This window comes from Suricata suricatta, chromosome 10, assembly GCF_006229205.1.
Source record: "Suricata suricatta isolate VVHF042 chromosome 10, meerkat_22Aug2017_6uvM2_HiC, whole genome shotgun sequence".
NCBI lineage: Eukaryota > Metazoa > Chordata > Mammalia > Carnivora > Herpestidae > Suricata > Suricata suricatta.
This window is the reverse complement of record NC_043709.1, coordinates 81,142,897-81,159,540: the sequence shown is the minus strand read 5'-3', so window position 1 is coordinate 81,159,540 and position 16,644 is coordinate 81,142,897. Positions and strand designations below refer to the sequence as shown.

Here is a 16,644-nt window from a genome sequence, read left to right as displayed (position 1 = left end):
CGCTGAATATGATGATGGACCAAGAAATGCTTCTATTACTGGGAAAATTTGAACAAAAGGGAGTGGAATTCACAGCTATGCTTCAAAAGCTGGTATTGTAGAATGTGTACTGTGGTGATTCACTGGCCCTGAGCATCTGCAGACAGCTGATCTATAGTCTGTTTGCTGAGTGTAGGCGTATCTGTGTTTTGTTGAGACTCAAATTCTACTATGAAAAGAAATTTTTCTTAAACCTTCCTAAGTCGATCTTCTAGTTCTGGCTCCATCAGGACAAGGAGGTTGATCATTTATCTGAATTGTTCGAGCTTTATTTTTCCTACAGGCTAACCATTAGTATCAGAGGACCGAAGAGATAGCATCTAGTGAACAGTTTCCTTCTGGACTAATAGCTAGTACCTCTTATTCCATTTTGATTTTTTACCAGAAACAAGATGTTTAGTGGAAGAGAACATCTTACCTTCACGTTGGTATTTCTAGACTCTTCAGTACCTAGCATATAGTAGGTAGTATTTAAAGACTGGAAAAAATCCATGAAAATTTTTTTTCCTACTATTTGAAAGAGGAATAAAAATGTGTATGTTTTGTCTTAAAAAATGATTCTCTCTGAATATATTCAGCACATATAGAGCACCTGACAAGAGTTAGCATTTACACATGGCAGCATCCTGGGATACAGAAAAGTCATGGGTGGCATTATATGAGAAAGAATGTGTATGGTGTCTTAATTATCTATATAATGGACCTTTGGTCTAAATTACTTCTTATATAATAGCATATGCCTTTCACCTGAATTCCCAATTGAACATGTGGAATTCTTTCAGCACAAAGAAGTTTCTGAAGTTGAAACTCTCATGAATAGCTCTCTACAGTGGGTAACTGATCTAGAATTTACTGTGAAAGAAAAATGGGAGAACAAGCTTACCGTAAGTGTCTTATATGTTATGATTTTCCTATTTTTTTCTTCTTTCTTAAGCCAGGCAATGCTTATTAAATGCAGCACCATTTCTAAGACTATATAGTCCTCTGCTATCTCGGTCTGTTGATGTGTATGGAGTGTATGGGGATGCGTGTGAGTATGTGCATGTGGGTGATAGTGTGAGGGTGAGGACAAGTGTGTGTGCAGGTGAAGGTAAGTGTGTCTGAAAGTGAGAATAAATGTGTGTGACTTGAGGGCAGCATAAGTGTTTGAGAGCATGAGGTATGTGTGAGGGTAAGTGTGAAAATAAGCGTGTGAGAGTAGGGGTAAGTATGTGAGATCATGAAGATGTATGTGTGAGGGTGAGAATAAGTGTGTATAGACATGAAGGGAAAAATGAGAGTGAGGACATGTGATGTGTGTTAAAGAGACAGAATACAATGATTGATTGGAAAAGGTATTTTATTTTAATCTTGTGAGAACTGCAAGTCTAAGCTTGAATTTTTCTTTGACTTTTTAAAATTCCTTAAATTTGATAGAATGACTATTGGGCAAAGGAATGTTATTCCTGAGACTTTGACAGTCTCATTATCCCAGAAATTAGCAGAACATTGGAAAAGATGAGGACTTATGTAGCCATTTCCAGTTTTGTTATAAAGGAAGCATATAAGAAGAAATCTCCTTATACCTTTTTATCTTATTATCTCTACTTTTTGATTGCCAGACAACTTTCTAACATCCCTCAGTTTCCTAAGTTAGAGCAAGAAGTAAACTCTGAAGACTCCAATATTAATTTCAACCCCTTTGACAAACTAACCCTCTTTTTAAAAGCTGCCTTTGAGTATGCTAATCAACAAATACTGATTTTATTGCATTTCCTTGTCCCATCCTATTCTAAAGCAATTGTGATGATTGATGAAATGGTCAGGGACCAATATATTAAAAAAGAATCTTAATCATGTAATAGGTACCCAATATGTACTTGTTACATTGAGATAATCCGTCCAAATAAAAAATCAGTCTTTGGACAATTGAGAATTTATATCTGTTCAATTAGAATTGTAGGGTCTGATAACTATGAATACTGTTGAGATGGGAATGGCCTGTCGTTTGTTTATATTTAACACTGGAATTGTGGAGCTTGTTTTGTGACTTTTCTTGTAGGAATTCAAATGTATAATGGAAGAGAAACTAAATCTTTGCATATTAACGCTGAACATCTTGGGAAGCCAGAAAGAATCTCTTGGTAAAGAATCTGTCAAATTAATAGAGATTTTGAAGAGATTCAGACTGGAATATTTTAATTTCAGAAAAGAATTTCTTTCCAGGTAATGGTCATTTATATATAAGAAATCCATACACATTTGTGATTGTATTATGGCATTCAGTTTACTTTTTTTTAAGTTGTATACATTTTCAGGTGATGATTTTACTCTTCCGAGGAAGGCATTTTGTCTGATTTTGAATTATGAAATTATGAAATTACATATTGCAATAAATTGCAAATAGTGAACTTTAAAATTTCTAGAAACCTGTATAGTGAGTTACTTTCCCCAAATAAGAAAGTTGGAATTATAGAATATAGACTTTTTTAATCAGAAAGGACTTTAGAGACCATTTAATAAAACCTTATAATTTTACACAGGACTAAAGCATAAGGATTTAAAGTGAATTGATGAGGACCTAAGAGTTATTAATAGGAAATCTACAAAGAGATCTATTATCAATGGAAGAATTGGCTGAGTCTGTGGACTCCTATCCCACTGGGCTTCATTTTCTGTTTCAGTATATAATGTATTGCATTGGGCATTAGTCAATTATATTTCAAGTAAAAGAAGTCAGGGAATAGGGGATTCTAAATGTAAAATAATTTATCTTACTGTTCTCTCCCTTAACTCTTAATTCACCAAATTCTCGAAATTTGTGTGCTCTGTAAACCACGTACTAAACAAGGACAGCTATTACATCTTTTGTTGACCACTATTTATATAGCTGCTGGTACCACACTAAGAATCCCCTTAAGAAATGGGGTGGTTTGTTGGTGAATGAATGAATGAACATGGGCACATATTTAATTTGAATAAAGTAAAACAAAATGTAGTTAGAAACGAAAGTTACTTAAAGAATATAGCCATGAGAAACTATTTTATTCCCACTCCATCTCCCAATGAGACAACTAGATACAGAGAGAGGTTAATACCAGAACGGACTCTCAAGAAAATTATTTTCTACTTTTCCCAAGAAGCAGGGAGCCCAGACTTCCTCATAGTGGTAAAGGTGTGGGTTAAGTGGACACGCAGCTTCCTTACACAGATACCATCTCCACAAAAGGGAGCATTGCAATTCTTCTATTTAGCAACAAAGAACTATTTGGAGAGAATCATTTCTGAAAAAGTGAATCTTCTGTATTATTCTACAAGACTCACAAGCAGCCCAATTAAGTAGCAGTAGGTAAGATTTGTTGAGAGCTTACTGTGTTGGATGTAGTGTTAAGAATTTGACATACATTTATCTCGAGATGTTCAGTGATTCACTCAAGGTTGCCCAAGAGGGATTAAGCGGCAGCTGGGATCAAACCTAAATGTGTGTAACTTCAAAACCCATGTTCTTTCAACTATTAATCCCTTACCGTCTGCTTGTTAAAATTGGATAAAATATTCTTTAAAAATATTCTGGGAACCTGACATTGAGCAGGTTAAGCCCAACTGGTTAAACCCCTGTCTTCTGGATATAATTTTAAATAGACAAAACCATTTGGTGGCTACACACAAAATTATTTGGCTATCAGTTTTAATGATGAGTAGGTTTTACCTTTGAGTAAAAAGTATTTTGTGGGGATAAAAGTAATAATTCTATGTTTAGATGAGGTAGGAAATATTTATTAAAGGTAAACACTCAGGGTTGTTTACTGGAAAGGAGAAGGCTTTCATTCTGTTTCAAGATAAATAGGCTCCAGTACTGAGGAATGGAAAGAATTGAATTAGTCAAGGACAGGCAGTGAAAGGAAAAACTGCTCTTGAAGGTCTCGGTGAGTAAAGTATGTCATTTGGGTGTTGCACCCAAGTGCCAGCTCTTTGTCAGTTGTTTTTCTAGGTGCTAGAAATTTAAATAAGACAGAAATCTCTGCATCCATGAAACTAGAATTTTTGAGGGAGTCAAATAGTGAACAAATAAACATGTAACTATATAATATAATGCCAGGTAGTGGTGGTAAGTGATATAAAGAAAATTAAAAGAGAATAAGAAGACCAGGAATGATGGCACAGGAGGACCTAACTTTATTATTTATTTTTATTAAAAAAAATTTTTAATGTTTTTTTTTTTTTTGAGAGACCAAGTATGAACGGGGGAGGGACAGAGAGAGGAAGGGAAACACAGAATCTGAAGCAAGCTCCAGGCTCTGAGCTGTCAGCACAGAGCCCAATGTAGGACTCGAACTCACAGACCACAAGATCATGACCTGAGCTGAAGTCAGATGCTTAACTGAGCCACCCAGGCACCCCTGAAAATGGTGATTTGAATTAGCACAAAGACTTGGAAGCCCCCAGAACCTCTGTTCAAACTGATTGGTAAAAGTTTTCTCCTGTATACAAAACTCCAGACTATGGAGACTGGGAAACATAGTTGTTTTTTCTAAAGTGCAGATACCAACACAAAGAGAAGAAAGGAAGAAGCAAAATCTGCAAAAATTGACACTAATAAATCAGATAAATGATTCACCTCACAGAGAATTCAAAATAACTGTCATAAAGATGTTCAATGAGATCAGGAGATAGAGTGAGAATATCAACAAAAAGATTTTTTTTAAGTATTTAAAAATACCCAACAGAAATCTTGAAGCAGATAATAAGTGGATTGAAAAACTTTACTAAAGGAGTTCAATACCAGATCAGATCAAGGAAAAGAAAAGATCAATGAATTTAAAGACAGGTCTCTGGAAAATAACTAGTCAGAGAAGTGAAAAGAAAAAGGAAGTAAAAAGAAAAAAACAAAGAAGTGAAAGAGTGAGGAAGACTTAAGGGATTTATGGGATCCCATAAAGTAGACACAATATGTATTATAGAAGTCCCAGAAAGAGAAGAGAGAAAGAAAGGTTATTAAAAACTATATGGCCAAAAATTTCAAAAATCTGGGAAACGATACCTAGATCCAGGGAACCCAGTGGATCTCAAATATGATGAACCCAAAGAGATCCACATTGAAACACGTAATAATTAAATTGTCAAAAATAGAGAATTTTGAAACTGTAGAGAAGAATTTTGTGATATACAAGGAAGAGAAACCTTGTAGGCCAGGAGAAAGTGGAAAGATGTATTCAAAGTACTAAATGAAAAAGACTACCAATGGAGAACGCTATACTCAGCAAAACTGTCCCTCAAAAATCAAGGTGATAGAAAGACTTTCCCATATGAACAAAAGCTGAAGGAGTTCTTTACCACTAGACCCGCCTTACAAGAATTGGTAAAAGGAGTTCTTCAAGTTGGACCTTAAAAAAATGACTTTAAACAATATGAAAACATTAAAGTATAACAATTTCTAGTAGAGGTAAGTAGACAAATACAGAATACTGTAATACTATAGTAGTGATAAGTAAATCACTTAATTCTAGGATAAAAGTTTAAAAATTATATAGAATGATAAAAATATATTAAAGTACACAATGAAAGAGTTGTAAGCTGTGGCATCAATAACAAAGTAGGGGGAGAGGAGAAGTTAAAGTATAGTTTTTTTTATGTGATTGAAGTTGTTATCAGTTTAAAATAGACTGTTATATTTTTTGTAAACCCCATGGTAACCACAAAGAAAATACCTATAGAAGATACACAAAAGAAAAAGGAGTCAAAAACTATTAATAAAAAAAGAAACACAAAGAAAGAAGAGGAAAGAGGAACAAAAGAACTACAAGACAGAAAACAATGAAAAAATGGTCACAGTAAGTCCCTTTTTATCAATAATTACTTTAAATGTACATAGATTAAACTCTCTAATCAAAAGACATAGACTGGCTGAAGGGATTAAAAAACAAGATCCAACTATCTGCTGTCTGCAAGAGACTCACTTCAGATGTAAGGACACACATAGGCTGAAAGTGAAGGGGTGAAAAAAGCTATTCCAGGCAAATACTGGCCAAAAAAAGAGTGACTATGCTTATATCAGAGAAAAAAAGACTTTAAGTGAAAAATTGTCACAAGAGACGAAGGACAGTATACAGTGATACAAAAGATCAGTTCAATAGGGAGATAGTCACAATTAAAAATACATATGCATTCAGTATCAGAACATGTAAATATATAAACCATATATTGACAGAATAGAAGGAAGACATAGAAATAGAATATTAGTAGGAGACTTCAATACACCACTTTCAATAATGGATAGAACATTGAGACAAAAGTTCAGTAAGGAAACCGGCTTGAACACTTCAGACCAAATGGACCTATACAGGACCTAACAGACATATACAGGACATTCTACCCCATAGCTACAGAATATACATTCTTCTCAAGAACACATGGAACATTCTCCAGGATAGATCACATGTTAAGTCACAAAACAAGTATTAACAAATTCAAGAAGATGGAAATTATACTATCTTTTTACAACCACAGTGGAATAGAACTGGAAATCAATAGCAGAAGGAAAACTGGAAAATTCACAAATATTTAGAAATTAGCACACTGCTGGAAAATCACAAAGAAGAAATTAAGAGAAATTAGAAAAAATCTTGAGACAAAAATGAGCACAACATATCAAAATCTATGGTATGCAGGAAAAGCAGTACTAAGAGAGAAGTTAATGGTGGCAAATGTGTCTACACTAAAAAGGAAGCTCTCAAGTTAACGACCTAACTTTATAGCTCAAGAAACCAGAAAAAGAAGAACAAACTAAGATTAAAATTAGCACAAGGAAGGAAATAATTAAGATGAGAACATAAATGAAATAGAGAATAGAAAAACTCTTTAAATAAAAATCAATAAAACTGAGTTGATTTTTAAATTTTTTTTAATTTTTAAAATCTCTCCAATTTTTTTAAATCTCTCCAATTTAAAAAATAATTTTAATTCCAGCATAATATACAGTGTTATATTAGTTTCAGGTGTACAGTATAGTGATTCAATAATTCTACCCATTATTCAGTGCTCGCCATGATACATGTATTCTTATCCCCTTTACCTACGTCACCAGCCCCTCCCCCCACCTCTAGTAACCGTCAGTCCTCTTATTTAAAAGACCTTTTTCCGCCCTTTGGTGTTTGTTTTTTTGTTTGCTTTCATTTGTTTTGTTTCATAAATTTCACATGCGTGAAATCATATGGTATTTGCCTTTCTCTGACAGATCTGGATCCATCCATATTGTTGCAATGGCAAGATTTTATTCTTGTTTTATGGCTAGTATTCCATTATATGTGTGTGTGTATCTATCTATCTATCTATATATCACATCTTCTTTATCCTTTCATCAATCAGTGGATACTTAGGTTACTTACATAATTTGGCTGTTGTAAATGATACTTCAATAAACACGGGTGCATATACCTTCAAATTGGAGTTTTTGTACTCTTTGGGTAAATCCCAGTAGTGGAATTGCTGGGTCATATGGCAATTACCTTTTTAATGTTTTGGGGGAACTGTTTCCACAGTGTACCCTCACCAACAACAGTGCACAGCATTCCTTTTTCCCCACATCCTTGCCAACACTTCTTCTTTCTTGTGTTTTTAATTTTGGCCATTCTGACAGGTATGAGGTGGTATCTCATTGTGGTTTTGATTTGCATTTGTCTGATGATGAGTGATGCTGAGCATCTTTTCATGTCTCATTGTCCATCTATATGTCTTTGGAGCAATGTCTGTTCATGTCTTATGACAATTTTTTTTAAAAAATGTTAACATTTTTATTTATTTTTGAGAGAGACACAGATTGTGAGTGGGGTGGGGTCAGAGAGAGAGGGAGACACAGAATCAGAAGCAGGCTTCAAGCTCTGAGCTGTCAGCACAGAGCCCTATGCCGGGCTCCAACCCACGAACTGTGAGATCATGACCTGAGCCGAAGTTGGCTGCTTCACTGACTGAACTACCCAGGTGCCCCTTCTGCCAATTTTTTAATTGGATTATTTGTGTTGGGCTGTTGAGTTGCAGAAGTTCTTTATATATTTTGGATACTAACCCTTTATTGGATGTCATTTGCAGATATCTTCTCCCATTCAATAATTTGTCTCTTAGTTTTGTGGATCATTTCCTTTGCTGCAGGCTTTTATTTTGATGTACTCCCAATAACTTATTTTTGCTATTATTTCCCTTGTCTCAGGAGACTATCTAGAAAAATGTTGCTATAGCTGACTTTAGAGAAATTACTGCCTGTGCTCTCTTCTAGGATTGTTATGGCTTCTAGATCTTACATTTAAGTCTGTAATCCATTTTAAGTTTATTTCCGTGTGTGGTATAAGAAAGTGGTCCGGTTTCATTCTTTTGCACATAACTGTCCAGTTTTCCACAACATTGTTTGTTGAAGAAAGTGTTTTTCCCCACTGCATATTCTTGTCTCCCTTGTCGTAGATTAATTAATCATATAAGCATGGGTTTATTTCTGGGCTCTCTAGTCTGTTCTATTGCTGTGTCTATTTTTGTGTTGGTACCATATCTCTGACTCCTATGGTTTTGTAGTGTATCTTGAAATCTGGGATTGTGATACTACCACTTTTGTTCTTTTTTTCAAGATTACTTTGGCCATTTGGGGTCTTTGTAGTTTTATACCAATTTTAGGATTGCTTGTTCTAGTTCTATGAAAAATGCTGTTGATTTTTGATTGTATTAAATCTGTAGACTGCTTTGGGTAATATGAACATTTTAACAATATTTGTTCTCCCAATCCATGAGTGTGGGCTATCTTTCCATTTTTTTGTGTTTTCCTTCAGTTTTTTACATCAGTATTTTATAGTTCTCAGTGTACAGTTCCTTCACCTCCTTGGCTATGTTTATTCCTAGGTATTTTATATTTTTGGTGCAATTATAAATGGGATTGTTTATTTAATTTCCCTTTCTACTACTTCCTTATGACTGTATAGAGAGACAAACTTTGTGTGTTGATTTTATATCTTGCAACTTTACTGAATTCATTTACTAGTTCTAATAGCTTTTTGGTAGAGTGTCTAGGGCTTTATTATATATATCATCTACAAATAGTGAAAGTTTTCTTACCAATTTGGATATCTTTTATTTCTTTTTCTCGTCTGATCACTATGGCTAGGACTTACAGTACAATGTTGAATAGTAGTGGTGAGAGTGGACATCGTGACTTGTTTTTCTCTATCGAGTATGATGTTAGCTGTTGGTTTTTCATATATGGCCTTTATTGTGTTGAGGTGTGTTCCTTCGAAACCTCCTTTGTCAATGTTATATGCCATGTTGTAATTTGTGAATATTTAATCAAACTTGCATCTCAGGAATAAATCTCACTCGATTGTGGTGAATGACTTTTTAAATGGCATTGGTTTGCTAATATTTTGTTGATGATTTTTGCATATATGCTCGTTAGAAATATTGGCCTGTAGGTTTTTTTTGGTTTTGTTTTTGTTGTTTTTTTTGTTTATTGTTTTTGGTAGTATCCTTATCTGGTTTTGGTATCAGGGTAGTCTTGGCTACAAAGAATGAATTTGAAAGATTTCATTTCTATTTTTTAAATACTTTGAGAAGAATGGGTATTACCTCTCCTTTAATTATTTGGTAGAATTCACCTGTGAAACCCTCTGATCCTGGACTTTTGTTTGTTGGAAGTTTTTTAAAATTTCAGATTCAATCACACTCCTGGTAACTGGTCTGTTCAAATTTTCTATTTCTGATTCAGTTTGGAGGTTATATATTTCTAGGAATGCATTTCTTATAGGTTGTACAGTGTGCTGGCATATAATTTTTCATAATATTCTCTTATAACCTTATATTTCTGTGGTAGTGTTATTTCTCCTCTTTCTCATTTTGAGTTCTCTCTCATGAGTCTGGCTAAAGGTTTATCAATTTTATTGATCTTTTCAAATAATCAGTTTTTGGTTTTATTGACATGTTCTATTGTTTTTTCCATTCCTATTTTATTTCCTTTTGCTCTTATCATTATTATTCCCTTCTTCTGGTTTTGGAATTTGTTCTTTTTATAGCTCCTTTAGGTGTATGGCTAGGTTGTTTGAGATTTTTCTCTGTTTTGCTTAGGTCTCTTCTGTCATTTTTGCTTGTTCTTTCATTTGGGACTATTCCTTTGTCTGTCTCTCTCTATTTTTTTTTTTTTTTTTGGTCTAACTGTTTCTATATGTTAGAAAAGTCAGCAATGTCTCCTGCTCTTGAAAGTAGTGGCCTTATAAAAAAGACATCCTGTGGAGCCCTGCAGTACCATGTCCTCTGTTTACCAGAACCTGGTTCTTCAGGAGTGTCTCCTATGTGTGTTACATGTATACTGGTAATATGCCTGAACCACATTTGCCCTCAATCCAGTCATCTGCAATGGTTCTCCATGCCTGTTGTAGGCATAGTTTGGTCCCTGTGTTGTTAATGGGCCAGTCTGGGGCCACCTGGGCTGGATTTGTCCCAGACCAGGCCTTTGCCAGACGTGTAGTAGCATTGAACTTCAAGGTGCTCTACCTGTGGTGTCTCATGAAAAGCTTTCATTGGTGGGCAAGGATTGCATTCAGAACAGATACCTGCCCCCAGCCTATGTCTAGGGCCACAGACTGGTGTGTATGGTTATCTTCCGCTCTCCCCAGGGTAGGAGTCATTTTGGAGTGGTATTGGCCCCTATCCATGCTGCTTGCACACTGCAAGGCTTGTGGCACTGCTTTCAAATGGACTCCTGCCAAGGGCATTTTGGTGGGGGCAGGAGTTGTTCAGAGACAGGTCTGTAGGAGAATGGGAGGGTGGAGTGCACTGCCAGGAAAGTTTGTGCCCATCCACTGCAGGAGGGTGCCTACAAACTCCTGCCTGGCCCATGACGGAATAGGGTCATCTGCAGGAGAATGCAGGTTCTGGCGCACTGTTACCAAATTAGGCAGAGTGTGTTCGCATTGTGCTGGTTCCTCAAATGTCTGTGTATCTAGACTTGGGGAGGGGGGAGGAATGGTGCACACCAGCTCTTTTGTTCTCTTTCAAAGATCCCTGCCCCTCTAACACCTGATCTGGAATTGGTGGACACATCTCCTTCCCATACACCCCAGATGTTTTTCACACTGCTGCTTCTATGCTGTATCTCAGCGGGACAGTTTGTTGTACTAAGTGTAGGGGCTCAGTTTCCCATTGCCCTCTCCCTCTCCTAGAGCTGAGCCCACTGATTTTTAAAGTTCAGGTGTTAAGCTGTATTGATTGTAAGAGCTTGTGAAATTAGGCCCCTCTGGTTTTCAAACCCCAACATTATGGCAATTCATCTTCCCAGTGTGGCTTACCCGTACCTAAGATCCCTGGTGTGGAGTCGGCTTCTCTGCCCTCTCTGTGCTGGTGGCATCCCTCCTTCCCACAGACAGGCCCATGAGTCATTTTGGCTCCTGACCATGTCTCTGCCCTTCATACCCTCTTCAGTATGGCCTCTTTTTTTTATTTAGCTGTGGAGAGTCTATTCTCTCAATGTTTGGGTCATTTTCTGTCTTACTTACACTGATGTGTGTGTTATCTGGGAGTATCTGTGGGATGAAGTGAGCCTAGGATCCTCCTCTTCTCCCATCTTCCCTGAAAGTCTGACTTGTCTTTTTTTTTTTAAAGATAAATCCTGTAGCTAGATTAAGAAAAAGAGTAGATTAAAATAACAATCAGAAACAAAAGAGGAGATACTATAACTGATGCTACAGTGTGGGGGTAGGGGAGAGGATCATAAGAGACCACTACGAGCAAGCAGTCATACACCAACAATTGGATAACCTTGAAGAAATGGACGTTTAGGAACATAGAACCTAAAAAGACTGAGTCAGTAAGAAAAAATCTGAACAGAAAAAGTATTAAGGAGATTGAAGCACTAATCAAAAACCCAATAAAGATCAGGATCAGGTGGTGTCTTTTGAAACTTTCAAAAAATTATAGGGGAAAAACCACTTCCCCATTCTTTTAATAAGGTCAATTTTATGCTGACAACAAAACCAAAGACATGTCAAGCAAAGAAAACTACGGGTCAATACTCCTGATGTGTATAGGTGCAACAAAATACTAGCAATCCAACTTCAGTAAAGTATTAAAAAGATAATACAAAGTGACCATGTAAGATTTATTCCTGGGATGCATGGATGGTTCAAATTAATGTGATATACATTAACAGAATAAAAGATAAATATCACATGACCATCTGAAATGATGAGGAAAAGCATTTGGCAAGATTTAACTCTTTTTCATGATAAAAACATTTAAAATACTAGAAATAGAAACTACTTAGCATAACAAAGACCATAAATGAAAAGCAAACAGTGAATATCATACTAAAAAAACTGAAAGCTTTTTCTCTAAAATCTGAACCAAAGCAAGCATGCCCACTCTTACCACTCCTAAGAAACAGTACTAGAAGACCTAGTCAGAACAATTAAGTAAGAAAAGGAAATAAAAGTCATTCACATTGGAAAGGAAGCAGTAAAATCATCTGTATTTCCAGACATGATCTTATGCATAGGGCACCTGGTTGGCTCAGTTAGTTGAGGGTCTGACCTTCAGCTCAGGTCATGATCTCATGATTTGTGAGTTTGAGCCCTGCACTATCAGTGCAGAGCCTGCTTTGGATTATCTGTCTCCCTCTCTCTCTGCCTTTCTCTCAAAAATAAATAAATTCAGCAAAGTTCCAGGATATAAAACTAACATACAAAAATCAGATGCATTTCTATACAGTAACAATGAACTATCTAAAAAGGAAGTTGGAAAAGCAATCTCCTTTAAAATAGCATCCAAAAGAATAAATGAGGAATGAACTTAACGAAGGAGGTGAAAACTACAAAACATTGCTGAAAGAAACTGAAGAACATACAAATAAACGAAGACGTCTGTATTCATAGATTAGAAGACTTAATAATGTTAAAATGTCCAAATTACCTAAAGCGATCTACAGATTCAGCACAATATTGATCAAAATCCTAACGGTATTTTCTACAGTAATAGAAAAAGTAATTCTAATAATCATAAAGAACCACAAAGGATCTTGAATAGCCAAAACAATCTTGGGAAAGAAACGTAAATATGGAGGTATCAAACTTCCTTATTTTAAAGTAGCTATTTCAAAGCTATGGTAATTCAGAAAGCATGCTACTGGCCTAAAGAGAGTGGAATAGAGTAGAGTGCCCAGAAATAAACCCATGCATAAATGGCCAATTCATCTTTGACTAGAGTGTCAACAGTACACAGTGGAGAAAGGATAGTCCTTTCAACAAATGGTGTTGGGAAAACTGTATATTCATATGCAAAAAGAATGAAGGTGAACCCTTGTTCATACCATAAAACAAAATCATACCATAAACAAACCATACACAAAAATCAATTCAATATGGATGAAAGACTTAAATGTAAGATCTAAAACTGTAAAACTCCTAGAAGAAAACTTGAGGGAAAACCTTCATGACATTGGCCTTGGCTATGACATCAAAAGTACAAGCAATGACAGTAAATCTAGATAAAGTGGATCTACATCAGACTAAAAAGCTTCTGAACAATAAAAGAATGAACAGACAAAAGGTAACCTATGGAATGAAAGAAAATTTTTGCAAACCATATATCTGATGAGGGGTTAATATTGAAAATATGTGAAGAACCACAACTCAGTAACAAAAAAACCAAATAACCCAATTTAAAAATAGCAAAGGACTTGAATAGACATTTTTCCAAAGAAGACCTACAGTTGACCAACAGATATATGAAAAAATGCTCTATATCACTCATCATTAAAGAAATGCAAATAAGACCCACAATGAGTCATTCACAATGATGAATGAATCATACCTGTTAGAGAAGGCTATTATTAAAAACCAAAAAACACCAAAAGATACCAAAGGATACCAAAAGATGCAAAGATGTAGAGAATTAAAACTCTGTACACTGTTGGTGGAAATGTAAAAGAGTGCAACTGGTTTGGAAAACAGTATGGAATTTCCCCCCAAAATTAAAAACAAACTATCATATGATCTGGTAATCCTATTTCTGGGTATATGTTCAAAAGAATCAAAGCAAAATCTTAAAGATAGTTACATACCCATGTTTATTACAGCATTATTCATGATAGCCAAGATACAGAAAAAACCTAAATGTTTATCCATGGTATATAGATAATATATGTGGTATATATTATCTATCTACCTATCTGTGTGTGTGTGTGTGTAATGGAATATTACTCAGTCTTTAAAAAGAAGGGACTTTTGTCACATGTGATAAATGGATAAATCTTGAGGACATTATGCTGAATGAAATTAACCAGTCACAGAAGGAGAAATAGGTCATGATTACATTTCTGTGAAGTATCTAGAATATCAAACTCCCTAAAAGCAGAAGATTGAATGGTAGTTTCCAGGGCCTAGAGGAGGGGGAAATGGAGAGCTGCAATGGAATGGATATAAAGCTTCAGTTATGCAAGACACATAAATTCTAGTTTAACAATATTATACACTTAAAATGTGTTAAGGGAATAAATCTCATGTTGAATGTTTTTGCCACAACTTACAAAAGGAAAGACTGATTACAAGGTATTGAACAAAGCTCAATATGTTGTTTGTATAGGTAGTTCTTACTTTTGTTTAGAGCTTTGTTTGCTAGTTTACCAAGATGGTAAGCAATACAACCATCCTTGTCTCTCATGTGATTCTTCTTGTAGTTAGCGCTAGATTTATGCCAATATACAATGAGATTCTGACTCTGTTAACGTTTAAGAGACATGTAAAAGGCCTAAATCTGACAGTGCCTTTCTCACTGCTTTGAAGCTCCCGAAGTTTATCATCCCTTTGAGCTAAGATGCTTATTCAGGTCAAGTTGTTTCCAGATAGTCATCAACCTATTGATACATAACATGGTTTAAGTAATATCAGCTAACTGAGAGCAGATGCATTTTAATGTATTTGGAAGCTTAGGGTTGGATCCAAAAGAGGGGTAACATAATAACACTAAGAGATTTGGAGTGAGGAAAAAAGGGAGAAGGGTCAAGTTTTCAGAAAAGACAAGACTTTCATTGGAAATACTAACATCTAGTATTTCATCTGTGCCTGAGAGTAGCCCTTCCTCTGCTCATGATTTACCATAATGGGCAACTTTTTTAAATATAGTTTATTGTCAAGTTGGTTTCCATATAACACCCAGTTCTCATCCCAACAAGTGCCCTCCTCCATGCACATCACCCATTTTCCCCTCTCCCCCCACCCACATCAACCCTCAGTTTGTTCTCAGTATTTAAGAGTCTCTTCTGGTTTGCCTCCCTCCCTCTCCTTAACTACTTTTTCCCCTTCACCTTCCCCATGGTCCTCAGCTAAGTTTCTCCTGTTCCACATATGTGTGACAACATAATGGTATATGTCCTTCCCTGCCTGACTTATTTCACTTAGCATAATACTTTTGAGGTCCATGCACATGGCTGAAAAATGGCCAGATTTAATTCTTCCTCATTGCCATGTAGTATTCCATTGTATAGATAAACCACATCTTCTTGATCCATTCATCAGTTGGTGGACATTTAGGCTGTTTCATGATGGGCAACTCTTAAAAGGCCAAGGTCATGAAACAAAGCTATTTTTCTTTTTTTTCCCCCTTTTTCCTTCTTGTCTTTTCCTTACTTTTTCTGAAAAAAGCTAGCTTTGATGTGTAAATATTGCACCTGCCACAGTGATCTCATTATAGTGCCATCCTCTAAGCAATTAGTGACTGATACTAATTACTATGAATGTAGCTTGTGGGAAACTAAATATTCCAGTGTAAAATAGGAGACCAAATACCTTATCTGTAAAGTGGGGGAATCAGGCCAACTGATCAGTATGATTGCTTTGGTTAAAACTCTGTATTTGTTAAGCATTTGTATGTATTAAATACTTTTCACTTTTTCCTCTGATCTTTGAGGAAGTGTATTAAGTCACAATTTGTCACAACTTCCCAGGGGTGACTCTTAGTTGAAATGTCACTGATAGCCTGTGGTTTGGACCTTTTTTATTTATTTTATTTATAGTTTATTGTCAAGTTGGTTTCCATATAACACCCAGTGCTCTTCCCCACAAGTGCCCTCCTCCGTGACCATCACCCTCCCCTTCCCTTTTCCCCCTCCCCCTTCAGCCCTCAGTTTGTTTTCAGTATTCAGGAGTCTCTCATGATTTGCCTCCTTCCCTCTCCCTAACTCTTTCCCCCCCCCTCACTCTTCACATGGTCCTCTGTTAGGTTTCTCCTGTTAGACCTATGAGTGCAAACATATGGTATCTATCCTTCTCTGCCTGACTTATTTCACTTAGCGTGACACACTCGAGGTCCATCCACATTGCTACAAATGGCCAGATTTCATTCTTTCTCATTGCCATGTAATATTCCATTGTATAGATAAACCACATCTTCTTGATCCATTCATCAGGTGATGGACATTTTGACTCTTTTCATGATTTGGCCATTGTTGAAAGTGTCGCTGTGAACATTGGGGTACATGTGCCCCATGCATCAGCATTTCTGTATCCCTTGGGTAAATCCCCAGCAGTGCTATTGCTGGGTCATAGGGGAGTTCTACTGATAGTTTTTAAGAAACCTCCACACTGTTTTCCAGAGCATCTGTACCAG

At 36.0% G+C, this 16,644-nt stretch overlaps 1 protein-coding gene across 1 annotated transcript in view; it reads left to right on the top strand.

Moving 5' to 3' along the window:
* The first annotated feature begins 853 nt into the window (after nt 1-853).
* Nucleotides 854-16,644, top strand: part of LRMP (lymphoid restricted membrane protein) — a 71,042-nt gene continuing 55,251 nt past the window's right edge. Inside the window, exons 1-2 of the mRNA XM_029953646.1 lie at nt 854-923; nt 2,081-2,244. Of these exons, the coding sequence (XP_029809506.1) occupies nt 2,096-2,244 (149 nt within the window). The 5' untranslated portion in view covers nt 854-923; nt 2,081-2,095. The remainder of the gene's footprint in view (nt 924-2,080; nt 2,245-16,644) is intronic.